The following is a 27,347-nucleotide window of genomic DNA, read 5'->3' on the forward strand; positions in this document are numbered from 1 at the left end:
CTGCCCAGGACCTTGGCACCTGCTGGCCCCTCGGCCTGCAGGCTCCTCCCCGGCATCCCTGGGCTTTCCTTGCCACGTCAGTGAAGCCCCTGGACACAACACCCCCTCAGTCCTTTCACTCCAACTCCTTCTGCTTCACTGCACGTCCACAGCTTGATGCTCTATCACATATTCACTTGTCCACTGTCATTGTCTCCCACCTAAGAATGGAAGTGACGTGAGGGAGGCAGCATTGTCACCCTGTTTACCACTGAATTCCTGGCACCTGGAATAGAACCCAGTGTGCCTTGGACACTCGATCCATGTTTTTGAATAAATGAGGACATGGATAAGTAGCAAGCCTGGCTGTCAGAGGCGAATGGGGAGTGTGGGTTTTGTGGGCTGGCTTGGCCGATGGGAAGGATGCCTGAGCCTGGGTTTCAGATATGAACCCACAAGTGCACGTGGCCCACTCTTGGCCGGGCACTTGAGACGTGTACAGGCCACCACAGGCTCACCCAGCATCCACCAGGCATCTGGGTGCAGGGAGGCAAACCCCCAAAAGCTGGAGAGGTGGGCTTTAAAACGCAGACCTGGGTTCCCTCGGCAGCACCTGCCTGCTGCCCCAGGAGGCGACTGCCGGGGCCTGGGGCAGAAATGGAAGTCGTCTCTGCCCAGCCATCAGAGGCCCAGGGACATGGCTGGCAGGTCCCCAGGAGAGAGGGCCTGGCGGGCTCGGCGGGCTCGGCGAGGGGCAGATTACCTGGCGGCAGGGGTTCTAGAGGGCGGGCGTGGGTGCTACAGGCAGTACCTCCGCCCCGCGGGGCCCCGATGACACGGCGGAGGGCCCGCACCCAGTCCTCCATGTCCCGCTGGGAGCTGGCCATGAGCAGAAACGCCTCGGGGGTGGCCGGCATCTTCTCCCGCTCCCCGGCACTGCCTGCAAGACACGAAGACAGAGCTTACGCGGGGGTCCCCGAGTGTGGGAATGCCGAGGCCCCCCTCCTGTCAGCACCCCTCCGAGGTCCTCCCCCACCCCAATACACGCTGATGTTTTATTCCTCGTAGTGCATGTGCCAAGAAGACTTGTTCCCCAAAACCTTTCAGACAGAGCCGCACTTTGGGTTCTATTTCCGCAGCTCGTCCCCTTCCTTGGTCGGACTTCTTTCTCTGGGGCCTTGCCCATTTTCCTCTTTTTTGTCCTTGCCCTTACTTTGTTGTTATTATTATTATTATTTTGCATCAAAATCAAACCATTAAAAGCATCCTGGGGCAGTATTAGAAAAAAAGCATGCCGATTTTAGACCAGCTCAGACAAAGTAGCCTCATATGTGTTGTCTCCAAATCAGCTTGACGTGCAGTAGAAAGCACACAGCGTAACGCTCTGAAATTAGAACCTTGATTCTCCGGAAGTATGCAAGTTACGCAGGCTGGATATTAAACCAGGAAGGGATAGCACACTCCAGAATTCTCCACTGATCTCCAATCCCAGCTAGAAATGGATTGTTATCTAACGGCAGGATGGTGGAAAAGTTCCAGCAGCTATTTGTAATCTGATTTTTTCTCTTACAGTAGCCCCAGTGGTTCTTGAGTTTTCTTGTGTAAATGAATTAATCTTCAGGATGTACGAGAATCCATTTATAGTGAACTTTCCAGGCAACTCAAGTGATTTTCAGGAATAAACTTGTTTTTTTTTTACCACCCCTCCATCAGCTAACCTGTAACTCACCGTGACTTGTCTAAGGCCCCACACCTCAGGCCCCAACTGGCCCACCTGCTGCGGTGTGAGTCCCACAGACCTGTGTTCCCAAGCGGGGGAAACCAGAAAGGAAGGACATAAAAGACCAGCGAGTGCACCCTGAGCCCTTAGGAAACTCTCTAGGAGCTGCAGAAACTTCCGTGAAGCAAGCTGACATAGAGCTGCCTTCCTAGGATTCTTTAATTATCACACTGGCCCTGTGAGGGTGGTACTAAAGCTATCCATGTTTTACAGATTGGGAAACTGAGGCACAGAATAATGAAGTAACCTGCTTTGTAGAGCCAGGAGCCCTAAGGCCATGGCTCCAGGTTCTTGCCCACCCCCTGCTCCCACCATCCCCACAAATGAGGTGGCCTGCTGGGCTTGGGAAGAGAGCAGTCACAGCCAGGCTCACTGAGGACTGGGGACACCAGGGTGGCTTCTCAGGGGCTGGAGCTCCCCTTGCAGGGTGGTGAGGGGGTATGGTGGCTGGAGAGAGGGGTCCTCAAGTCTCGGGAGGGTGGAGAGAGAGCTGGGGAACTGTCAGGCCTTAGGTGGCCTCTCGAGCCCCTCATTGCACAGACAAGCCCTGCGCGTGCCGGCTCTCATGGCTACCGAGCTGGGAATGCGGAAAGAAGAAGTGGGGTGCTAGGACGGCAGAACCCGAAGCCCGAGCAGAGGGGTGGGCCATGGGGACCGCAAGGGCAGTGCCCACAGTGGCTCCGACAGCTGTGGTCATTCACGGGGACTGGGCACAGCCGCCAAAGTGGCCACTGGGGCCCGCTGCCCTGCAACCAGCGGCTTGTCATCGTCAGGCCCTGCTGGTGTAGAGTCTCCAGACAACTCAGAGAAAGGATCCGGAGAGCCGTGGCCCCAGGAATTTGCTGTAGTTACTTGTTAGTCCTAAACAAATACTCACATTTGTACCTAGCTGTACTGTTAATTTTCCGTGTCAACTTGCCGAGGCTCTGGGGTCCGCCTGTCTGGTCACACACAGGCCTAGAGGTTGCCGTGACGGTATCTCGGTGATGGGGTTAGGATCTACAGCCAGCTGGCTTTAAGTCAGGGCACTAAGTCTAAGTTTAACTTAAACTTTAACTTAACTTTAATTCTCAGTATTCAATTGGAGGCTTAAAAGCCCAAACTGAGGGCTCCAGAGAGAAGAAGAAATTCTGCCTCAAGTCTACACCCTCCACTTCTCTACCAGTTTCCAAGGAAAGCCCGTGGTCAGCTTTGCCTCAGAGAACCCCAACATGCTGAGGTACCTCAGGGGCTGAGGAAGAAACGGCCCCAGCAGCGAGGATAGCTTCCGTGTCCCCCCCGCCACTCGCCCATGCTTGGGGGGCCAGTTGACACCTTCTCAGAAGGCTCTGGACTTGGGTCCAGGCCCACGGCGCCTCAATTTTATCCAGCCCAATCAGCCAAGCTCCCCATGACATCCTTAGTATTCATCTAGTGTTTTACTTCTCAATGTTCACCCCAACTTCCTAACCGCTTTTGAAACAGAATCTCTTAGACTCTCAAAGATTTGGGTTGGATGTAGAGTTTCCAAGCACACACCCTTCTGGGTGGGGTGGGAGTGGTCCCCTCTCCAGGCCAGTCACCACACTGGGCCTTCTGTGCGGTGAGCGTCTTCTGTCCTCACAGCCGTGGGGAAGGTCCTCGTTCCACCAGGAAGGACCCGAGTGTGCAGAGCCAACTTGCCAGGGGTGGAGCTGGTTTTGCTCTGACATCTGACCCTAAAGCTGGTGCCCCCCACACCACCCTGGAAGGTGTACCCAGCACAGACTTGGGGTCTCAGGGCAATCCAGCCCCTGAGACTTGGGAAGGTGAGTCTGGGAAAGGACCACATCTCCTGGTTTCAATGGAGAAACACTTGTGGGACGTGGCTGGCACTGAAAAAGGCCAGTCGAGGACTTCCTGAGAAGGGGTCCTCATTGTAGGGGTGACTGAAAAATCAGTGTGCAAATGCCACGAGACAGCATTCTGACACAGGGCAAAGCTGGTCATGCAGAACGAAGGAAAGAAGGGAAGGAGGGAGGGAGGGATACAACAATCCCCAAGGTGAAGGCAGTGCTCATTGTCTTGACGTGGTCCTGGTTTCATGGGCAGATACATTTGCTGTAACTCGCCAAATTGTACACTTCAAACATAGAGCAGTTTATTGTACATCAAGTACTCCTCAATAAACCTGCTTTTTAAAGAAGCCCTCTCTGAGCCCACTGGCACAGTTGTGATTTTATCATCACGTTGTCTCCAAGAATGATGTTGGCCTTGCCCTTTTCATGGTGGCCCCTGACCCTCTGGGTCTCTGCTCTCCAGCTGCAGAGAGAGGCCGGCTCCTGTCCCACCGGCCAGCCAAAACCCTTCATCCAGGTTCTCCCAGCACATCCCCCAGTAGACTACAGCCACACCCCAAGGAGCACAGAGAGCTCTGAAGTGGGGACTACAGCACTTGCTTTACAATCATCTTTAGAGCGTGTTCACTGGGATGGCTCCAGTGCAGGGAGCTGTTGCAGATTATGTTGGGGGCACTGAAGTCCACTCCCTCCAGCCACTCATGGTTCCACCACTGCCAACACCCATCTGGCCCGGTGCCTAGATACCACCACCAGGAGAGAGCCTCTGGAGCTCTGAGCAGCCTCCACTCCACAAGTGGACATGCTTCTGGAAGTAGTGAGATGATGAATGGAGAAAGCTGCTGATATTTGATTGTTCTAGTTACTAGTTCTCCATAGCAGACCACCTCAAACTTACTGGCAAAATGCTAGCCCATTTTAATATGCTCACACATGCTGTGCTTGGAAATTTGGACAGGGTGTAGCGTGGATAGCTTGTCTCTACTCTACAGTATCAGAGGCCTTAACTGGAAGACTGCACAGCAGGGAGCTGGCGATTGCTCCATGGCTGGGAGATGGAACCATCTGGAGGCTTGTTCACTTGTGTCTGATGTCTGGGATGGGAGACTTCAAATGCTGGCATTGTCTATACAGCACCTGCCCGTGGCCTCCCCATGGGGCTCGGCCTTCCCACACATGGCGGCCTCCGGGCTCTGAGCCTGCGTGTTCTAGCAAACAGGCAGAAGCTGCATAGCTGCTTATGACCCAGCCTTAGAAGGCACGCAGAATCGTTCCCGCCACATTCTAGACTTTAGGTAAAAAATTATTACAAGACACAATTATATGTTGATAAAAGGGTCAATTCATCAAGAGGTTATAACAATTATAAAGATATATACATCTAACAAGAGAGACCCAAAGTATATATATATAGAAAATCCCAAAGAATCTGCAAGAAATCAACTAGACCTAATAAATTTGGCATAGTTGAGGGTACAAGATCAACAACAAAAATAAGTTGTGTTTCTGTACACCAGTAATGAATGATCTGAAGAGGAAATCAAGAAAATTCAATTTACAGTAGCATGCTAAATATATGTAACATCTAGGAATAAGTAGGAGGTGAAAGACTTGTACACTGAAAACTTCAAAACACTGCTGAAAGAAATTAATGAAGAGCTAAAGAAATGGTAAAACATCCCACATTCGTGGATTGGAGGACTTAATATTGTTATAATGCCAATACTATTCAAAGCAATCTACAGTTTCAATGCAATCCCTATCAAATTCCCAGAAACTTTTTTTGCAGAAATGGAAGAGCCAATCCTCATATTCTTAAGGAATCACAAAGGGCCCCAAATAGCCAAATGGTCTTCAAAAAGAAGAACAAAGTCGGGGGATGCACACTTCCTGATTTCAAAACTTAATACAAAGTAATAGTAATCAAGACAGTGTGGTCCTGGCACAAGGGCAGACATAGAGACCAATGGAATAGAATCAAAAGGTCAGAAATAAACCCACTTATCTATGGCCATTTGATTTTTGACAAGGGTGCCAAGTCCATTCAATGGGGAAAGAATAGTCTCTTCAACAAATGGTGCTGGCAAAACGGGATTTCCACATGCAAAACAATGAATCTGGACCCCCACCTCATACCATATACAAAAATTAACTCGGACCAAAGACCTAAATGTCGGAGCTAAAATAATAATATTCTTAGAAGAAAACATAGGGGTAAATCTTCATGACCTTGGATTTGGCAAAGTTTTCTAAATATGACACCGAAAGCAGAGGCAACAAAAGAAAAATAGACAAATTGAACTTCATTAGAATTAAGAGCTTTTTGCATCAAAGGATGCTATGAAGAGAGTGATAAGACAACCCACAGAATGGAAAGACAGATTTGTAAATCATATATCTGGCAAGGGTTTAATATCAGAATATATAAAGAACTTCAACAACTCAACAACAAAAAGACAAACATCCCAGTTAAAAAGTGGGCAAATAATTTGAATAAAAATGTCTATTTTTCCAAAATGCATACATATTAAAATGGCTAAGCACATGAAAAGATGCTCAACATCACTGGACGGCGATAAAAATCATAATAACAACAACAGAAAACAACAAGTATTGGCAAGGATGTGAAGAATTTGCAACCCCTGTGCATTGCTGGTGGGGATGTAAAATAGTGCAGCTTCTGTGGGAAATAGTTAGTAGTTCATCAAAAAATTAAACATAAAATTACCAGATGACTCAGCAATTCCACTCCTAGGTGTGTAACCACACGGTTCAAAACAGGGACTCAAACAGATACTTGTAGGGCATTGTTCACAGCAGCATGATTCACAACTGCCAAAAAATGGAAACAACCCAAGTGTCCATCAACAGATGAATGGCTAAACAAAATGTGGTATATACATTTGATGGAATATTATTCAGCCATAAAAAGGAACGAAGTTCATATACATGCTACATCATGGATGAATCTTGAAGATATTTTGTTGAGTGAAATAAGCCAGACACAAAAGGTCAAACATCATATGATTCCACTTATTTGAAAAACCTGGAATAAGCAAATTCATAGAGACAGAAAAAAAAAAAATGGGTTAGAGGTTACCATGGGCTGGGGAAAAGGGACTATGGGGAATTATTGCTTAACAGCTACAGTGTTTCTGTTCTGGGTGATGAAAAATTTGCAGCAGTGACAGCTGCAGAACACTGTGCATGTAATTAATGCCACTGAACTCTACACTTCAAAAGGGTTAAAATGGTCATTAAAATTATATATATTTCACCACTTTAATAAAAAATAAAATAATTTTTAACGAGTTATTTTAATATTTTTTTGGGGGGAAGGGTGGTGGTACTAGGTCCTCAAAATTTCCTGTGTATTTTGCACTGCACAGACTCAATTCGTATTGGACAGCTTTTGATGGCACAGGGCAGACTGGGGCGGGGTGGGGGTGCGAGTGGGGGACGTGCCCCTCTCCGATGCTCTGATGCAAGTCCACGTGCGTGGTGCCAGCTCCGGGCAATGCCTTCTGCCCTTAGCTGGAATTTCCTTCACAGAGTCCCAAGGCACAGCCTCACCTGCCCATCCCCGCCAGGCTACACCAGGCTGAACAACAGGGACGGCTTCTGGCTGAAGCCTGGGCCTCTGCTGCCCGCGTGCTACCTGCTCTCCAAGGATTAATCACCTGCCCCCCGCCTGCTCCTGATCCACTTACCCCTGGGCAGGCGCCTGATCCTCTTGAGGTGCTTGGCCAGGCAGGATGGCATGGCGCAGGAGGGCATGGCGCACGCGGTGCGCCAGGCGCTCGGACGCACGGGGATCCCGGGACGCGCGCACTGCGCAGGTTGGGACTGCCGGGGCGCTCTGCCCCGGGGCGCAGAGCGAGAGGCTTTTTGTCCCTCCTGGGGGACTTCTGCATTTTCCAGCGCTCACAAGGCCGCGACTGCCTGGGGCGGGGTAAGGAGGAAGCTGCCAGGGGATCCCGATGGGGCTCTCCCACCCCTCCGACAGCAGGGCCGCCCCACCACAGAAGTCAGGGTGGAGCTGGTGGTCTGTGTCGCCCTGTACCCTCCCCCAGACGCGCTCAGCTCCCTGCCCCTGCATTCTCGGACCCGAGCGGTCTTCAGTGCCCCCGGACTCCGCAGCCCGGCGCCCAGGGTCCTCCCCAGTTCCCCAGCGGGTGGAGGGGCTTAAAACACAAGGTTCGAATCCCAGCTCCAGCAGCTTTGTGCCTCCGCGTCCTTCTCTGCAAAGGAGGAGACAGACAGGGAGCCTAGCTCCCAGGGTTGTTGTGGGGAGGAAATAATGGATGTGGGGACGAAATGAATTCCTGGTAAGAATGAGCACTTGGGAGAAACTGATAAATGTAAATTCTTCCTGGCCACCTGATCTCAAACTAGTTACTTAATCTTCCTTATGTTTTCATTTCTTCGTCTGCTAAAATGAGGCCAATAATTGGAGTGAACGAGACAAGGCAAACTGGGGGCTGGGTACAAGTCTTTCATATCCTTTAAGGCAGACGTCATCATCTCTGTGCTATAGATGGGGAAAATGAGGCTGTGGGAGCTTCCCATTGCCCAGGGTCACCCAGTGGAGAAGTTGCACGCCCGGACTTGAATTTAGCTGCTTTGATTTTTCATGAAACCAGCGGCCATCCTATGGTGTCTCCCCTACCCCAGGACAGTCCTTTGGAAGCCGGACCTGGCTCCCTTGCCCAGCCTGGCCCAGCCTGGCCTCCCCTCCTCCAGCATCACTCACTCCTCTCGGGATATGGTGTTACCGGCTCATACCCCCGGACAGCCCTGAAGACACTTCCTGAAGGGCTGGGCAGGCAACGGAGCACCAAACTGGTCAGAGAGTGCAGGTGAGAGACTGTGCTTGTGTTGATGCCACCCATTTATTTGCCCATATCCCCATTTGTCCGTCCACGCACCCATCCATCTACCTACCTTTCTTCATCCATCCTTCCATCCATGCTCCTTCCATCCATCCATCCATCCATCTATACATTCATCCATCCATCCAACCATCCATCCATCTCTTCAACAAAGAAATGAAGCCAATTAAGAGCAAAACACATCTGCTTAAAACTCTTTGGAAGAGCACTACTCTTGAAATAAAATCCAACTCCGGTGTGACCTTGAACCTGCAGGCCCCTCTGACGGTATCCCCTTCCTGACCCTCTTTACTGCAATCTAGCCATTCTCACTCCTTTTATTCCCACATGCTCAGCGTCTTCCATCCAGGTAGCCTCTGCCCTGAATGTTGGTCTCCCAGCTCCTTGCAGGGTCAACTTCTTCTCAGCTTCAGTTCCTCAGCTTAGATGTGGGTCAGAAAAACCTTCTCTTGGAAGAACCTCTGTTGAGTAACTGCCCCTCCCCGCCCAATTACTCTCACCGATCATCCTATTTCCTCTGTAGGATTTATCGCTATTGGTAACCAACTTATTTATGCTCACACTGGTTTACTGCATGTCTCTCCCAAAGGAAGATAAGTTTCATGAAAGCAGACTTTGTCCCCTGCTTTCTTCAGGTACCCCCAGTGATCAGCCCAGTGCCTGACCAAGGGCAGGAGATCAATGGATGGCAGTCACCATTGTAGGGACACATGGAGGGTTCGGTGGAAGTGACAGGCAGACAAAATACTCCCTTAATAAAAATATCTGACTTATGGAGCACTTCCCGTATGCGGGCGCCATTCTGAGAGCTGCATGCATTTTTGCTCAGTACCCTCCCGACATCCCTCTAAGGTGGTGCAATTATGACCCCATTTTATAGATGAGGAGACAGAGGTGGAGAGAGGTTGAGTAATTTGCTGAGGTCACAGGGCTGGTGAAAGGGCAGCTTTCTGACCAGCCCTGCTCCACCAGGTAAAGGACTTGCCAGCTGGACTCTGAGAGTGTAGGCTGCTCTCCACCCACTCTTGAGGGCTGAGGAACTGAACCTCAGCAGGTCTGCTCCAGAGTTTAGCTCCGTCCCTGGGGTAGGCAGCCTCTAAGGGGCCCCCAGTGAACCCCGCCTCCTGGTGGGCAAGCTGTCATCTGATCTGCTTCCTTTGAATGTGGGCTGGACCTAGTAACTTGCAAAAAGTGCTGGGATGTCACTTCTGAGATTAGATTACACAGAGACCCCATCTCCCGTCTTGTGAGTCCTCTCTCACTCTGTGGCCTGCTTGCTCTGAGGAAGTCAGCTGCCACGGGGTGGGCTGCCTCTCGAGGGGGTCCATGTGGCCAGGGACTGAGAGAGGCTTCAACCCACAGCAGCCAGGAACTGGCTCTTACCAACAGCCATGTGGGGGAGCTGGGAAGTGGGGGCCCCAGCCCTGGCCAGTGCCTCCCCTGCAGCCCGGGAAAGGCCTTGTGCCAGAGCACCTACCAGCTCAGCCCTCCTGGTTTCCTTTCCCACAGAAACTGCCTGTGTGGGTTTTTCTTTAAATGTCAAAAGACCACTCAACAAATTCTCTATGCTTTCACTAATATGAACCAACATTAATGAGCAAACTTCGAGAGTTAAAGTTGAGAACGCAAATTATCAGGAGATTGAAAAAGGGTGGAGATTAGGCATTTGAGGCTGAAGGAGTAAAGAATGTACAACAGGATTGATTGTATAGATCCAGAAATGGAATGGATAGCACAATACTGTGTGATGGTAGCATAATATTTTAAGTACAGTGAGCAAAGATGAGTGCGTGAGTACGGTTGAAAGAGGAAGGCTAGGGGTATGTAGGACACCAGAAGGAAAGATAGAAGATAAAGACTGGGACTATATAACTTAGTGAAAACCAGAGAGGTTAATGATGGTGATTAAATGTACAAATATAAGAATGTTTTCACATGAGGACAAACAAATGAATGTCAACTTTGCAAGGTGTTGAGAATGGGATGGTATTGGGGGAAAAATACAATCAAAGCAAACTAGAGTCTATAGTTAACAGTAACATTGTAATATACCTCCATTAGTTGTAACAAAGGCAATATACTAAAGCTAAATGTGTTTAAGAGGGGGCTAAAAGGGAGGGGTATGGGATTCTTGGTGGTGGTGGTATCTGAACTTTTTAATACATTTTATTTTCTTTTATTTTTTCTTTTATTTTTTATTCATCATTTTATTTTATTTTTTTCTTTTGTCCTTTTTCTTCTCCTCTTCTTTTTTTTGTGGAAGAAATTGGAAATGTCCACATATAGATTGTGGTGGTGAATGCATAATTATGTGATTATACTGGGAACCATGGATTGTTGACTTAGGATTGAATGTTTAAAAAATAAACAGAGGAGTACAAGAGCTGGAGAAAATGTGGAGAGAGGGATGTACCTATTCACTGTTGGTAGGGAAGTAGAATGGTGCAGCCCATCTGGAGGGCAGTGTGGTGGCTGTACAGGAGGCTAAGTATGGGGTTGCCATATGATCCTGCAACCCCATTATTGAGGATATACTTGGAAGAACTGAGAGCAGTGCCCACTGGTGTTTATGGAGGCAGTATTCATGATCCACAACGGATGGAGATCGCCTAAGGGTACATCGACTGATGAACGGAATGGTGAACTGTGGTGTTTCCATACAACGGAATATTGAGTGGCCACAAGAAGAAATGAAGTTGTGATGTATGCAACCATATAAATGGACCTTGAGGACAGTATATGGCATGAAATAAGCCAGAAATGAAAAGATAAACCTTATAAGGCCTCACTAATATAGACTAACTATAATGGGCAAACTCAGAATTGAATCTGAGAGCATAGGTTATCAGGGGAAGACTTATTGTAATGGTTTTTAGATTCTAAGCTCTGATAGCAGTCACCTCTAGTCCTGAGTTGTAATGGTTATTCTAGATTCTGAGATGCTTGAGCTGTTTGTATATAACCTGGTCGGTCCCTGGAACTTCAGGTATCCGGGTGACACCTGAGACTCAGACCTACAGTTCGGTAGCTTTGAATGTCAAACATTGCTGCATACAATAAATGTTAAAGAACCTGGAAAAGGGATCAGACTTCAATGCGAGATAAGAACAAAATGGCCTAGGTTAGGACTAAGGTAAGTCAGACTAAAGGGCAGAGGATGACATTGCCTGTGTTTTAAAACTTCAACTTCTGTGTGAGACCAAAGGTAGAGATGTTTGTTTGGTCGAAAATCTTTATTTTCTGTAGCATACTGTTTAATTTAACTTGTATGGTCAGTTTATTCAAACACCATAATTACATGGAATAGGGACTGAATCTGGTTTGTTTGAACAGGTTAGTGTGAAGCCCCAATACATCCCAGAGTAATTTGGGCAGAGGATAAAGAAGTATTTGAAAAGCCCATTTAAGGGTCTGGGGAAAAATGTGAAAATATTAAACTTCCCCATCTGGGGAATTTCTGATATTCTCGCAAACACTGGGGACTACCAGCTTAGTAGGCCAAGCCTCATTCTTGGGGCTTGCCCTTATGAAGCCTGTTACTGCAAAGGAGAGGCTAAGCCTACTTATAATTGTGCCTAAAGAGTCTCCCCCAGAGAACCTCTTTTGTTGCTCAGATGTGGCCTCTCTCTCTCTCTCTAAGTCAACTCAGCAGGTAAACTCACTGCCCTCCCCCTACATGGGACCTGACTCCCAGGGGTGTGAATCTCCCTGGCAACACAGGATATGACTCCCAGGGATGAACCTGGACTCAGTATCATGGGATTGAGAAAGCCTTCCTGACCAAAATTTGGAAGAGAAATGAAACAAAATAAAGTTTCAGTGGCTGAGAGATTTCAAATAGGGTCAAGGGGTCATTCTGGAGGTTATTCTTAGATGTTATATAGATATCCCTTTTTAGTTTTCAGGAAATACCTGAAACTGTTGAACTGTAATCTAGTAGCCTTGATTCTTGAAGATGATTGTATAACTATATAGCTTATACAGTGTGACCACGTAATTGTGAAAACCTTGTGGCTGATATTCCCTTTATCCAGTGTTTGGACAGATGAGAAAGAAAATAAAGACAAAAAAATAAATAAATAATATGGGGAGGATAAGGGGTATGGGATATTTTGGGTGTTCTTTTTATATTTTTAATCTTTTTTTTTTTTTGAGTAATGAAAATGTTCAAAAGTTGATTGTGGTGATGAATGCACAACTATATGATGATACTGTGAACTTGATTGTACACCTTGGATGATTATCTGGTATGCAAATACATCTCAAAAAAATTGCATTTAAAAAGAAGAGTCCCTGGGGAGGAGCCCGGGGTAGGGGTGGGTGGGTAGGGTGCCCTCCAGGCCCCACCCAGGTGGGCTGTGGGAGGTGGAGACAGAACGTCAGGAGGAGCGGTGATGGGCTGAGTGGTGGAGAACCAAGGTTTCCTTGCTTCTTTTAGGGTTCTGCTTGACTTTGTCCTTTAGGGTCACCATAAGTACACCCAGGGGAAGTAGGATGCAATCTCAAGGGCAGGTCCCTGACTTTCCAAAAGCTCTGTTGAGGTCATGTCTACTAATAGCCTGAATCAAGAACCTACATGCTCTGCTTTCTGAAAATGAAAATGGGGTCCTGTAGATGAAGGAGAAAGTGGGGGGAAACAGCCGGGAACCAGCGGAGCCCCACATGGCCCCCACACAGACCCTGAACTTGCCACTACTGCCCTGGGGCACGCTGAACACCTTATGTCGAATTGTAGACTTGAGAGTGGTAAAAATGGGCTATTTGTGTTGTAACCCAAAGAACTGTACAACCCAAAGAGTGAGCCCTGATGCAAAGTACAGACACTAGTTAATGCTCTAAGTATAATACTATTGTCTCACCAGTTGTAACAAAGGCACCACACTAATGCAAAATGTTAATACAGTAATAGGGAAAACTCTGCCTGTGTGGGAGTAGATGGGAACTCTGTCCTTTGTACATGATTTCTTTGTAAACCTACAACTGCTTAACAAAAAAACTTTTTTTTTAATTAAAAACCTATTAAGAAGCTTATGTTGGTGCTTCTCCTCCTGGAGGCATGCTGGCTGGACGCTCCTCTCTCTTTGGGGCCTGGAGATATTCCACGTCGAGGCCTCACTGCCCCACTTCCTGAAGTTGCCGGCACATTGAAGATGCCTGCCCCAATGCCTGCCAGTCCTGGGGCAGAGATTTAATCACCCCAGGCAGGCAGTGCCCGGTGGCCCCTGCCGTCCCACATGGCCTTCTGTCCTGTCCTCTGTGGAGGCCATGCACCCCGCTCGGGACACACACTAGCACCTCCTGATGAGCCAGAACCAGGCTGGGAATTCTTTTTAGGCTGAGGAAGACAGTGACCCAAGAACACTAGTAAATGCTATGGAATCCAAAAATGCCCAAACAAACAAGCAATGACAAAACCCAGTAAAATGCTAGAAGCAATGAATGTCCAAAGCAGGGCAATGGCTTAGAACATGGTACATAACCATGATGGAAACCTGGGGGGCTGTTAGAAAAAGTAGTCCTTATTGGACACTCAGAGAAGATTTTGAAAGAAATACGAGAGATTTATTCTTTACTGCCTGTGCTGGTTTGTGTATATTATGTCCCCCAGAAAAAGCCATATTCTTTAAGGCAGTCTTGTGGGGGCATATGTATTAGTGTTGATTAAGTTGGAGCCTTTGGATTAGGTTGTTTCCATGGAGATGTGACCCGCCCAACTGTGGGTGATAACTTTGATTAGATTATTTCCATGGAGGTGAGGCCCCACCCATTCAGCATGGGCCTTGATTATAGGGCCTGAGCCCTATAAGAGCTCAGACAGAAGGAGCTCAGAAGAGCTGCAGCTGAGAGACACATTTTGAAGATGGCCATTAGAAGCTGACACTGACATTTTGGAGAATACAACCCAGGAGCAAGCAGACACCAGCCACGTGCCTTCTCAGCTAACAGAGGTTTTCCGGACGCCATTGGCCATCCTCCAGTGAAGGTACCCATTATTGATGTGTTACCTTGGACACTTTATGGCCTTAAGACTGTAACTTTGTAACCAAATAAACCCCTTTATAAAAGCCAGTCCATTTCTGGTATTTTGCATAACGGCAGCATTAGAAAACCGGAACACTGCCCCACCCTAAGGTTTAAAAGAGGCAGTCACTGAGACCCTAGGGGAAGTCCTCGAGGGGCTTCTGGGAAAGGCTTCCTCACCCCTGACCTCTGAAAGAGACCTCTCTTCATTGAGAGGCCTGCCCACCTCTGTTGGATGCTTGGTGGTCATCTGCAAGCAAGGCCAACGGGCCAAGGAGGGCCGAGAGGACAGGAGGGGAAGCCCACACCCTCCATGACTTTGCTGAGCCCCTGAGTCGCTCTCCCAGGAGCTGCCCACCAATGGGTTCCTTGGTCTGTGTGGATAACACATCTCCTTGGATGTGAGCCAACTAGGTGGGCTCCTCTGTTTCTTGTAGCTGAAAGCACCCATTATAGACATCCTGAGACCAGCAAGGCAGCCTGTCAATGCTGCACCATCTCCTCATGGGCTTTGGGGATAGGTCTTTGTCGTTTGCTGTGCTTGCTGGTAGACCAGCTGTCCCACTGGTAAAGCATCTGTCCCACTGGTAGACCAGCTGTCCCAGGGCCAAAATGAGGTCTTGAAGGGCACTTGACAACATTTAACATCCATTTTGATAAAAATTCTTCATTAAATAAGAATAGATGGGTCCTTCCTCAACATGGTTCTTTCCAAAACCAGCATTATATTTGTTGGAGAAACACTAGCAGTGTCCCATCGATGTCAATGGCAATACAAGCATGTTCACTATTACCACTGCCCTTGGACATTTTCCTGAAAATATTAGCCAGTGCGACCAGACAAGAGAAAGAACATAAAACTATAAAAATTGGAGAAGGGGGTGTGGTGCTATTATTATTATTATTCAGATTATGCATTTATCTATATGTAAAAAATCTAGGCCAATTATGTGAGAAGCCATTACAGGCACTAAGGACTTTCAATAAGGACACTGAACACAAAATTTATATATGGCGATGAAAAGCTATTTATAAATTGGAACCCACAGAAATGCATCCCAGGTACATAAGTAGGAAAATTCAATATGATAAAGATACCAATTCCCCCAATTTAATTTATAAATTTAACACTTCGTTTTGAAACTAGACAAGTTGATTCTCAAGTTCACAAGCAAAAACAGCCAATGCATTTTTAAAAGAAAATAATGACGTAAGAATAGCCTCCCCCCATTTATTAAAACAGAGTATGCAGCTACAATAATTAAAACAACATGGTACTTAGAACATGTCCTGAGATTCAAACTCATGTGGGAGTTTAGGATATAATCAAGGAGTTATGTCAAAAAGATGAGTAAATGATGGGTTATTTAAGAAATGCAATAGGATATCTAATATCCTATTGCGTAAAAGAGGGACATGTGCACAGTTTGTCAGACTATTTCTGGCACACAACCACCTGGAAAAAAATCACCAAGTTGGGTCCCTATATCACACTTTATAACACACTGAAAATTTATAATGATTTAAAGATGAAAAATGAAACCATAAAAATATCAGTAGAAACCATGGGGGGAATTTTGTATAATCTTCAAGTGGGAAAGGCCTTTTAAGTATGACTCAAAACCCAGAGATCCTAAAAGAAAACGAAGCTACAAATAGCTTACATATATTTGCAGGGCAAAGAAAAGAAGGTGAAAAGACAAATGGCAAAAGAGAGGGGAGGGATGTATGTCTATAAAATGTTATGTTTTGCAGGTCTGAAAGATTCCAGGATGCTCTTTATGCACTGCCGTGGAATGTTCTCTACTAGACACTGTTAAGTGAGAAAAGCAAAGGGGAGAACAAGATGCTATTGTTTTTGCAAAGGAAGGAAGTGGAGGGAGGGAGGGAGGACCAACGGAAGACATTTGTTTGAATGTGTGTGAAATATCTCTGGCAGGAGAAAGAAGACATTGGGAGCAGCGATTGCTTCTGGGAAGGGAAGTGGTAGTTAGAAAGCAAGGGCCTAGGAAGACTGGCTTTGGGGTTTTTGATATTTGTGCCATGTTATCTACTTTGAAAACTAAATGAAAACGGAACTTAACAAGTGAAACAAACCTTCTCACCTGGTTAGGGTTTCACTTGGCACAGGGAGTGGGGGGGCTGCAGGGTCATATTCAGTGGGGCCACGCTGGGGACCCCAAATCAGGAAATCGGCTGCAGGGGCATATTTGTTCCCAGCTCCTCTATGGGTGGAGGGGTTGCAGCTGGAGGCTCCTAAGTGAGGTGAGGCGAGTTTAAAGGGGCGCTGGTAAGGGTACAAGGAGAAAAGTGGGCAGTCCCTTACCCTGTCGGTAAAGTTCGACACAAACTTGGGGCAATAATTTGACAACAGCTATGAAAATTTTAAATGACCCAGCAAGCCATTCCTAGGCACGTGTGCCTAAGGAGGTGGTGAGAATAAACTGGGAACAAATTAACCGTCCATCACTAGGGGATTGGTTAAATAAATTAGGTCCATCAACAAAAGCCAGGTGGTGAAACTATGCGATGTGATATGGAATGGCATGTTATTATGCGGAAAAAGCAAAATACAGCGTGAAGAGTAGGCTGCCATTTGCGTAAAAGAGGGACGTGCACAGTTTGTCAGACTATTTCTGGCACACAAAGAAGGGCTCTGGGCTCCTGGCTTGCTGGGAAACAGGACTGGGGGGGAGACTTCCTTTTTACTATGAACTCTTTGAGGTGTTTGTGTGTGTATTATCACGGGCATGGAATACGTTCTTGGATGGTCGTTAGTTTAATTGTTTTGATTGCCATTGGTTTAATTGTCAAGAGAGGGGCAGCTCTGTGTCTGGCACTGCAGAATTTGGCCTGCCCTGCCCTTTTGAGTACTTTTGCTTTAGGAAAATGTCCCAGATACCCTCCATGAGGTTTTAACTCCAAGTTCCCCTTTCGTTGGCCCATTACCGTAAGTGGAATTTCATTTCTCAAGACCAGCCACTCCCCGGGAAATCTTTTGTGGTTCTGGGGATGTTTGGGTTTTTAGGGAAGCTGTGCGTGACCTGGCCCCTGCTGGCACCCTGTGGGAGAGTGGGGACTGTTGTTTTTCTCACAGGGACAATTGCAGAAGTGAAGGAAGAGTGTAGGGCCGGGCAGGAAATCCCCGGCGGCTGCCAGAGGGTCCTCTTCAAAATGCAGCACAAAGGAGAGGCTAAACCTGCTTATAATTGTGCCTAAGAGTCTCCCCCTGAGTACCTCTTTGTTGCTCAGATGTGGCCCTCTCTTTCTCTCTCTAAGCCACCTCAGCAGATGAACTCACTGCCCTCCCCACTACATGGGACCTGACTCCCAGGGGTGTAAATCTCCCTGGCAATGCAGAATATGATTCCTGGGGATGAATCTAGACCTAACATCATGGGATTGAGAACAGCTTTTTGACCAAAAGAGGGATGCGAAATGAAACGAAATAAAGTTTCAGTGGCTGGGAGATTTCAAATGGAGTTGAGAGGTCACTCTGGTGGACATTCTTATGCACTATATACATAAAACTTTTTAGGTTTTGATGTATTGGAATAGCTAGAAGTAAATACCTAAAACTACCAAACTCCAACCCAGTAGCCTTGACTCTTGAAGACGATTGTATAGCAACGTAGCCTATAAGGGGTGACAGTGTGATTGTGAAAGCCTTGTGGATCACACTCCCTTTATCCAGTGTATGGATGGATGAGTAGAAAAATGGGGACAAAAACTAAATGAAAAATAGGGTGGGGGGGGGATGATTTGGGTGTTCTTTTTCAATTTTATTTTTCATTCTTATTCTTTCTGGTGTAAGGAAAATGTTAAAAAATAGATTGGCATGATGAATGCACAACTATATAATGGTCCTGTGAACATTCATTGTACACCATGGATGATTGTATGGTATGTGAATACATCTCAATAAAACTGAATTTAAAAAAAAAAGCAGCTCAGCTCTCTCCCTTCCCTGTTAAAAATTCCACAGATTGATACACTGACACATTCTGCATTCACTGCTTCCCACTGGGGCTCCTCCATGATCCGGGCTGAGGGTTTCTTTCCAGCACCAGCGAGTTACTCCCCCTCCTTACTGGGACACTCCACTGACTCTCCTGGACTTCCCAATCCTGGGATATATCATGCATTTCCATGCCTCCCCATCTCTGCATATGCTTTTCCCACTTCTTGTGATCCCTTTCCCACTTTGCCATTTGGTAAACTCCTACTCGTCCGTCAAGACCCAGCTCAAATGTCCCCACTTCTCCCTTACCTTCTGTTTCCCCCTCACCCACTCCCATTTTTCCTTACTCCTTCTCCCTTCCACAGTTACTTGCTGAAGGTCCACCACATGCCAGGCACTGTTCCATGTACTGGGGACACAGCGGTGACAAAACTAGGAGTCCCTGCTTCTGGAAGAATGCAGCCTGGTGGGGGAGACAGGCCTTAGTCAATATCACAAGAAACACAAAACTGCAACTCTTAGTGCTAGGAAGGATTCCTTGGGTCTAGAGTGGACCCAAGAATCTGCCCTGGATGAACATCCTTCAAAGGCTCAGAGCTTTGAGACCATATTTTGAGAACTGCCCTACTTCAAGCCCATCTCCTGGCAGCCAGCTCAGGCTCCTGGACCCGCCCACAGCAGCCATGCCTTGTCCTGTCTTCTTACATCCCAGGAATCTCAGCGGCAACGCCCAGTGGGAGCTAGCCTGGAAAGCACCACTGACTGTGCATCCTGGTGGTGGCACCAATTTAAAGGTAACTTTGAGCAGAAAAAATAAAAATAAAAACAGCTATGTATTAAACGGAATATGCCATTGTCAAAGCAAGACCAGGTTCTGAAATGCCCAAGGTAGGCAGGAAGGCTGGGCCTGGCAGGTTAGAACAGAAGAAGTTATAACTGATGCTGAGTGACCTGAGGAGAATAATGGCTTAATTCATGATAGCCAGGAAGGAAATGGTAACTAACATGTATGAAGCCCCCATTTGGTGCCAGCTTCTTTGCAAGCCATCAGATTCCAAGTTTCCAATAACTCTGTAGAGGGGCATTTATTTACAATGTTACAAATGATACCAAGCTTCAGAGAGCTCACAAGGCTCCCCAGCTGCTACTGTTACTATTACTAATTATTACAGGCAGACCTCCTTTCATTGCCTTTTGCATTTTTGTGCTTTGCAGAGCAACCCCGCATCACGTCCAGCATGTCTATTGGCTCCATTTTTCCATTAGCATGTGCTCACCTTGTGTCTGTGTCACATTTTAATCAGGGTATGTACACTGTAGTTTTAGACGTAATAGATTGCTGAAAATTGAATCAACTACAGTATAGTGCAAGCATAACTTTTATATGCACTGGGAAACCAAAAAAATCATGTGACAGGCTTTATATTTACATTCGCTTTATTGTGGTGGTCTGGAACCAAGCCTGCAAAATCTCCGAGGTGGGCCTGTACCACTGCTGCCACCCTCTGCTGCTAACATTTGTGCGTTATCCAGCTAAGGACTTCACAGGCGTTCGACAGTGCTTGTACTTCTTGCAGACCTCTAGGAAGCAGGTGCTAGTATTGTCCCCACCAAGTGGAAAATGCCCCAGAAAATGAAGCTTGGGCAATGGGTAAATTTCCCAAGCCCTCGGAACTGGTAAGTGATGGAGCCAATATTTGCATCCAAGTTCATGTAACCTTGAGGCTTGGAAGCTGCCTCCTCAGTCACACTGAGCTGCCCACCCTCCTGGCCCAGCCGCGGTCCTGGCCCCCCTCCCAGGTCTCCCCTTTTAGTCTTGTTGCACTAGGAGAAGCATCCCTGGACCTCTCCTAACACCCAACCAGACAGCTTTGCTCAAGGTGGCCAACAGGCCGACCTGTCTCCACCTTCGTGTCCAGGGTGGGAGGTGGGTTTATGCTATGAAAGCCAATGTGGAGACTGCAGGGGAGGCCTGGGAGGGAATCTGAGAGGGTGGGCTATTGGGAGAGTCAAGGACACACTCAGAGGCTCTCTCCCTACCCTTGCATACCCCCTTCCTTCACCCCTCTTGCTTGTTTGCATGCAGGCGCTTGGTATGTTTCTGTTTCACGAGAGACCACAGGCAGCTGGGGGAGGTGTTAGATCTCAGCTTATCCCAGCTGCTTGCCAGGGTGCAAAGGTTGCTTGCTGGCAGAGCCCCTACTCCTGGAGCATATAAAAGCTCGGCACTCGGTCAGCACAGGTGTCCCTCGTCTCTGCAAAGACCCCAACCCAGGCAGCTGGCCTCCCTGGGGGGCTGGCCAAACCGGGATCTCTTCCCCTGCCCTTTTGGACCCTTTGTGTTGTGCAAGCAATAGAGGGGTCATTTGCTGGGAGCCTCTGTTGTGCCTGAGCCGGCTCTGTACAGCAACTCGCTCCACAGCACACATGACTGAAAGTGCTGGGGGCTAAGAAGGAGCATTTATTAATTGCAGGAACCTGCTGCCTTTCTCTACTTCAGATTGCTACAGAGAATTTTTTTTCTGCACTAACACCACATGTCTAGGCCTGGGTCTCCCCAAATCAAAGCCCAAGACAAAGGCTTGTGTGCAGGTTGTGTGTCTGGGAGGTAGCCCAGGGAGGAGAGCAGGATGGGTGTGAGCCCCATGGGGAAGTGGGGTTGAGCTGGTCACTGCTTTGGGGGCTGGGGGGGGGGGTCTCCACCTGCTGGGCTGGCCCCTGCAGCCTTGTGAAATGTGCCTGGAGCTGCCTGCTCAGGGACAAGAGGGGTGCATGTCCCCACTGGCTCCTGTTCCCCATCGGCCATGGGGAGCCCCTGGAGTGGGGTGGGGGGAGGCAGAGTATTTATACTTATAAAGAGACAAGCCAACCCCACCGTGCTTGCTCAAATTCCTGACCCACAGAATTGTAAGCAAAAAAAAAAATATATATATATATATATATTGGTTTAAGTCATTACATTTTGGGGTAGTCCATTAAACCATATCAGATAACCAGAACCTAAGGAATTGGGGTTTTAAAATTTTACAAAAAAAAAGCTCAAGCATGTCTCATACAAGAAGCTCTGCTTTTGCTTGCCTGTGGGGAGGTCCAGGGACTGGGAAGGGGATTTGGGAAGCAGGTCCCACAAAGCCCTACAAAGTGGGCTCAGAGGGGCCTGGCAAACTCTCCTTCCAGCACATTCTCTCCGAGGGGCCTGGTGGGAGCTGGGGGGTGACCATGCCTTGATCAAATACCACGTGAAACACAAAAGCATGACCTCTAACAACGAAATAACATTTAAAAAAACCTCCCACTACTAAAATTCCTTCTCTGTCATTATATTTAATATTTAAATATTAAAGCAAATGACTTGAAATGAGACAGGCTCTCCCCACACTTTGTCCTGAGGTCGGGTCTCCCCAGTTACCTCCCTGGGGGAGCGGAAACCTGGCGAACTGAGCCCCCAGGCCAAGCTGGCGAGGCCCACCCCCACGGCTGCCCCCCACGGGCCCCTCCCGCTGGGGCCAGGAGCCAGAGGGTCCTGCTGGGTCATGGACGGACGTCAGGCCTCTGTGCTGGGGCTGGGGAGGGGGGCTTGGAGCCCCAGGGGCTGATCCCCGTGCTGTGCTACTTCCTGATCACCAACAGGATCCTTCCTGCCCCCTCCCCAGCCCCCCAATTTATAAGCAAGTTCTGTTAAATGTAAGATCATTTCATAGATCCAGAACTCTGTCCCCGGCCACCCCTGACCCAGCTGACCTAAGTCGACTGCTCCTTTCCCCTGGTCGTCTGCCAGAGCCTTCTACAACCTGACCCGGCTCATAGCCTTCTCGGTCCACTGCACAGACCACCGAGATTTTGGGGCTTTCCCACCTCAGGGCCTTCTCAACTACTGTTCCACGTCTCCCGTCCTGACCCCATAAACCTGGCTCTATGCAAGGAGGTCGGTCCCTTCTTGTCACTTAACTCTCAGCTGAAGGGTTCCCTCCTCAACCAGGCATTTCCTAAACCCCTGCTTAAGTCTCCACTGCAGCCCACTCACTCACTGCCTTCCCACGTTGGTGTTTTACTTTCTTGGCTTCATTTAACCCTAAGATCACCTCCCTCCTTTCTTCTGCTTGCTTTCTAGTCCCATGGCCATTTCCCCCCAGGAGGAGGCTCCAGGGGGACCGGGGCCCTCCCCATCTTGTTTCCACCCGTGTCTCTCCCACCCCACCCTGGGCCAGGCTCCCAGGGGGGACCCCGTGAGTGTGTCGCCTCTCAGAAGGCCTCTACCCCACCAAGTCTCCTAGGAGCTGGTCAAGGGGTCACGGCCTTAATTTACCCGGGCAGGCAGGATGGGAAAGGACTTGACTTCCAGGGGAACTTTTAGACGGGTGGGCCTGGCTGGGCATGGCAGGGTAGAGGCCTCTTAAACAGAGCCACAGCTTTCAAAGTTTTTGACAGTGACCCACAGAGAGAAACACATTTCCCACAGCGACTGTGTGTGCCACGCACATATCTACACAAAAATGTCACCAGACAGAATGACCCTCCTTAGGTGCTGGTGCTTTCCATTCTGTTCATTTTAAAGATGCGGGCCGCTGCTAAAACAGGGGGTCAGACTCTAAAGCGCTGGTTATCATTGCGTCCCCCCCAGACCCACTGAAGAGGGAACATGGGGGCAGGGCCGGCGGGCTGTTCTAACAAGCCCTCCTGGGGATCCGGATGCCCACGGAAGTTTGCTTATCCTGCTCTTTAAACAAGTGCCAGACCCCCAGGGGGCAGGACAGAGCTCCTTTGGATTGTGATGGGGAGGTGGCAGCGTGGGGACCTTCTATTTCTCAATGTGGGGACTTGCTTTCTAATCACCCAGAAACGGTCTAAGTTAAATACACTTAATAAACAAGACTCCCTCTGTAAGAATTAACTTAGAAGATGCTCTTGCTGTCTCCCCAACCCACCCCTCCAACACCCAATTGATCCCCACCCTTGGATCACACCCACCAGCTTGAAAAGCACCGACCCAGCAGATCCCTTGCCCTGACTCAGTTTCCCTGGCTGCTACCGGGGCAGGCCTGTGGCGGAAGCCAGCATTGACAACCACCCCAATGGGGGTGGGGGTACTCGATTCTTATCCTCGGCCCCAGGAGCTGGCAGCCCGCCCATGGCCAAATCTCCGTTTCTCCATTTACCAGGAGGAAGTTTTCGTTTGCCCCCAGGTGACTGCGAGGCAGCAGGTCAGGACAGGTGTTTGAGCCCTAGAGGACAATCTCTGCTCTGTCACTGCAGGATCTGAGGGCACTGCCAAGAAGGAGGCGGGCACACAATGCCCCAGACAGGGACCTGGCTGGCTAAAGGATGTTTGTTAGGGGATGTTAAAAGACGGGTCCATTGATAACCCATCCTGCAAATCCCTTTTCTCTCCACTACCCACACCCTCCCTATACCCCACCCCAGTCCTGGAGGCTCCAACCTCTCCATTTGCCCTTTATTATGGAGATGATCTTAAACTCAGCCAAAACCCAGGGGGACAGCCTTTTCCCCAATTCTGCATCATAAAACCCAGAGCCCGTGGACAAGGCTCTGGGAAGATCCCTTGCTAGAGAGAAACCAGACAGTTCCAGTTTCCCCTGGGAAGCCAGAGGGGGGAGGGGGGAATTTCCAGTCCAGTCCCTTCTCCCTGACGGATGGGATAGAGAGGGGGCAGTCCGGAGAGCTGCAGGGAGGAGGAGGCAGGTAGCATGTTTTTAAGCGGGGGTGTGAAGCAGATGTGGCCAAAAAGGCCTGTAAGAGTCTCAGGTGAATGGAGAAGAGCTGAGCTCAGGGAGGGGCACAGGGGCTGGGCAACTGGCAGAGAAGGGCAGGGGGCCCGTGGGGCTCCACATCCATGTTCTACCCACCCCGTAATGCACTCACCCTGATCTCCCCAATCCCTTTCTGTCTCCTCTCCAGCTGGTCACATGGGCATTTGTTGAATACATAAGAAACTCCCTTAATTAGATGGAGACACTGCTGCTGTTTCCCGCTTCACAATGGGTTCAGGCCAACATGAAGCCCATGACCTCAAGGCTTTAACTGATGTCTTTTCCACACCTTTTCTTTGACCCCAATTCTACAGATTCTTCAAAAATACCACACTATTTTTACAAGCTGCCTCCTTTCTGGAGGCCAAGTAGAAACAATCAGACAAGTAAATATACACTTGATAGTGCCTGCATGGAAGTTTAACATATGCACTAAGTTATCCAGCATGACTGTCAAGCACACAACTCCAGGAGGCAGCCATTCACATGGTAGTCTAAGTAAACACTGCCACCCCCTCACACAGCCATTCATATTGTAGTCTGATCAAAGGGTGCCAACTGGAGGCAACCATTCACATTGCAGTCTAAATGAAGGGTGCCCTCCAGAGGCAATCATTCACATTGTAGCTTATGTGAATGATGCCCCCTAGAGTTGTGCAACATGATGACCCAGACGTCCTCACATTCAAGCCTCAAGACAACCTTGAGGGAGGTCTTATCTTTACATTTTCTATGGAAGCAAACTCCCCAAGGTCTCCAAACCAGAATTTATGCCGGGTCTATCTGGCTTTTGGTCCAATGCTTTCTTCTCAGCAGAACTTGCAGGGCTCTCAGGTCCTCCTGTACCCCTCGGTCCTCCCTGCAAGATGGGGTTCAGCGCCTATGGACCTGGGAAAAGCCCTGGTTCCTGAGAGCCTCCGTACCCTTAGCCTTCCTCATCTGAACACCCAAGAAGCTGCCAGACCCAGCACACCCGTCCCTCCCCCATGCAGGGCCTTGCAGCAATGCCTCCTTCATCTACAAATCACTTTGTGGGCAGCGTCACCCATCTGGAGTCTGGGGGATAAGCCACACAATGAATGGGAGGCCAAATGGGGAAAGGGCCTGCCAGGAATCAAACATCTGACCCCTAAGGATCTTACTCAGGACTTGCTAACTCTCCTTTTAAGCGCATCTCCAACATGCCTGGTTCACTGGCTCCCAGTGCATCGAAACAGGTAGTTTTAATGAAGGATTGGGGAAGCTGAGAGCGGCAGCCATCCTGACAGCCACAGGAGGTGACAGCTGACAGCAAGACAGGAAGCGGAAGCCATGCCTCAGAAAGACGAGCCTTTTGGGGCAAAGAGTAAGCAACCACAGCAACAAAAATTCAACTGTTTAAAGATGCACAAGGTGAAAAGTACTTCTCCCTGCTTTACCCCAGTACTTTGCCAGATCCTTTTCGACAAAGAAACAATTCCGACAGCTTCTCACAGATGCTTAGAGAGTAACCTCTGCATGCGTGGGCATCTATACTATGCATGTATGTACGTATGTCTGCATGTACAGTGTATAGAGATAAGCACATCATCCTTTTCTTATGCAAATACAGTAGACCTCATTTTAGGCAACTCTTCACATAAGTTGAAAGTCATGCATAATAGCAAACCCCATTATTTAACAAATATTTCTTTTTAGGAACACACCTATCACACATTTTTAATAAGTGAGGCAAGTAACAATAGAAACAATATGTAAAGAAAATTAATCATAGAAATAATCTTTAAAAATCTGAATTCTCTCTGCCTTTATTTTTTTCGATTGCCAGTCGCACACATCTGAACTTGCGTGTGTCAAGTTTGTGCAAAAGGAGTTCCTGCTGTAGTGGCATGCTAGACACTCTCTGCATCTTGCTATTTTTCCTTAACGTATTTTTGGATATACATATATTTATTGGCCTCATGCTTTTGACAGCTGCATAGTATGAACACATCATAACGGAATCTGTTTCCTATTTATAGCTGTATAATCTGTTTCCAATCTTTCATGACTAAACTAGTATCTTTCAAACCCATACTCACAATTGACTAGCACCATGAATTTAGTATGTTGTGACTAGCATTTTAAAAAGCAAAAGGAAAAAAATAGTGTTGTATTTATTAATTAAAAACATTTGTCATTAATGCTATGTCTTTACCTAATACCATCTAGTAAGGGTAAGCTTTGTTTTGTCTAACTACTGTTTGAGTTAAAGTATACAGGGCCATGGTAATCCCTTACAGCAAGTCATGACCCACAAAGGTGAAAATCTCTTCCCTATAAAGGTTCAGGGGGCATATCTATGCACAGCTGTCTCCGTGCATTATTGTGACTATGTCTACAGGGGGTGTCCCTTGACATGTGACAGTGTCAAATTTTACCTGAGCCCTGTGAGCCTGGAAAATAGCCAAAGTGAAGAAATCCACTATCCCCCCATTTGTGTTCCAGAAAGCAGCTCACTACAAGGAAGCCCCCTCCCCACGTGACTCAGATAAGGTTCACAGATGACCCCTGTTTACTGAGGTCAAGGCCCAGCATGGGCCCTCCACGTTCCCATCCGCGGTCTCATAAATGATCAGCTGAGCTGTCTATTCCCCTGATCAGTCAGAGCAAAACGCTCATTGACCAAACTTTGGAGAAGCTTCTCTTCTTCTTGTAGGCTCCTGAACTCTAAGGGCACCTCCCAGAAAACAGGCAGCTTCCACATACAATGTTCTCGGATCTTCTATCTGCTCCCGTCAACTCTTGGTCCCGCTGCCCCACACCCGGTTCTTTCCTGTCAAAGGAAAACCCTTCCTGCTCTGACTCTCAGACGCTTGCAGACGTCATGGTCAGCACGGTCTCCGGGTTGTCACAGTGCCCTCCCCTATCACGAGACCCCCTTTTCCCTGAGGCCATATCCTTTTGAAGCAAGTCTCTCCTTACCAAGCCCAGATTCATTTTTTCATTTGGCAGCTAATGGTGTCTGTGACTCGGATGGGATCCGATCCACCATGGACCCAGGACCCCAGGTGCGGGCCTCCGAAGGCTTGCCTGCTGATTGGTCAGGGAGCCATTGGCAGGACTCCCAATCCAGTGCTCCGACATCCGTCCATGGAAAGTGGCAAGAAC

The 27,347-nt window shown here is 48.2% G+C and overlaps 1 protein-coding gene across 8 annotated transcripts in view; it reads right to left on the minus strand.

Moving 5' to 3' along the window:
* ARHGAP22 (Rho GTPase activating protein 22) overlaps positions 1-27,347 on the minus strand; it is a 214,898-nt gene that overhangs the window by 27,060 nt on the left and 160,491 nt on the right. For 4 of the 8 annotated variants that reach the window (XM_037803743.1, XM_037803744.1, XM_037803747.1 and 1 more), the window contains one exon: positions 743-919. In XM_037803743.1, the coding sequence (XP_037659671.1) occupies positions 743-919 (177 nt within the window). Of the gene's footprint in view, positions 1-742; positions 920-7,286; positions 7,462-27,347 lie in introns of those variants that run through there. The other 4 variants (XM_037803745.1, XM_037803749.1, XM_037803748.1 and 1 more) reach the window with 3 other exon arrangements.

The sequence above is a fragment of the Choloepus didactylus genome, chromosome 15 (assembly GCF_015220235.1).
Source record: "Choloepus didactylus isolate mChoDid1 chromosome 15, mChoDid1.pri, whole genome shotgun sequence".
Lineage (NCBI taxonomy): Eukaryota > Metazoa > Chordata > Mammalia > Pilosa > Megalonychidae > Choloepus > Choloepus didactylus.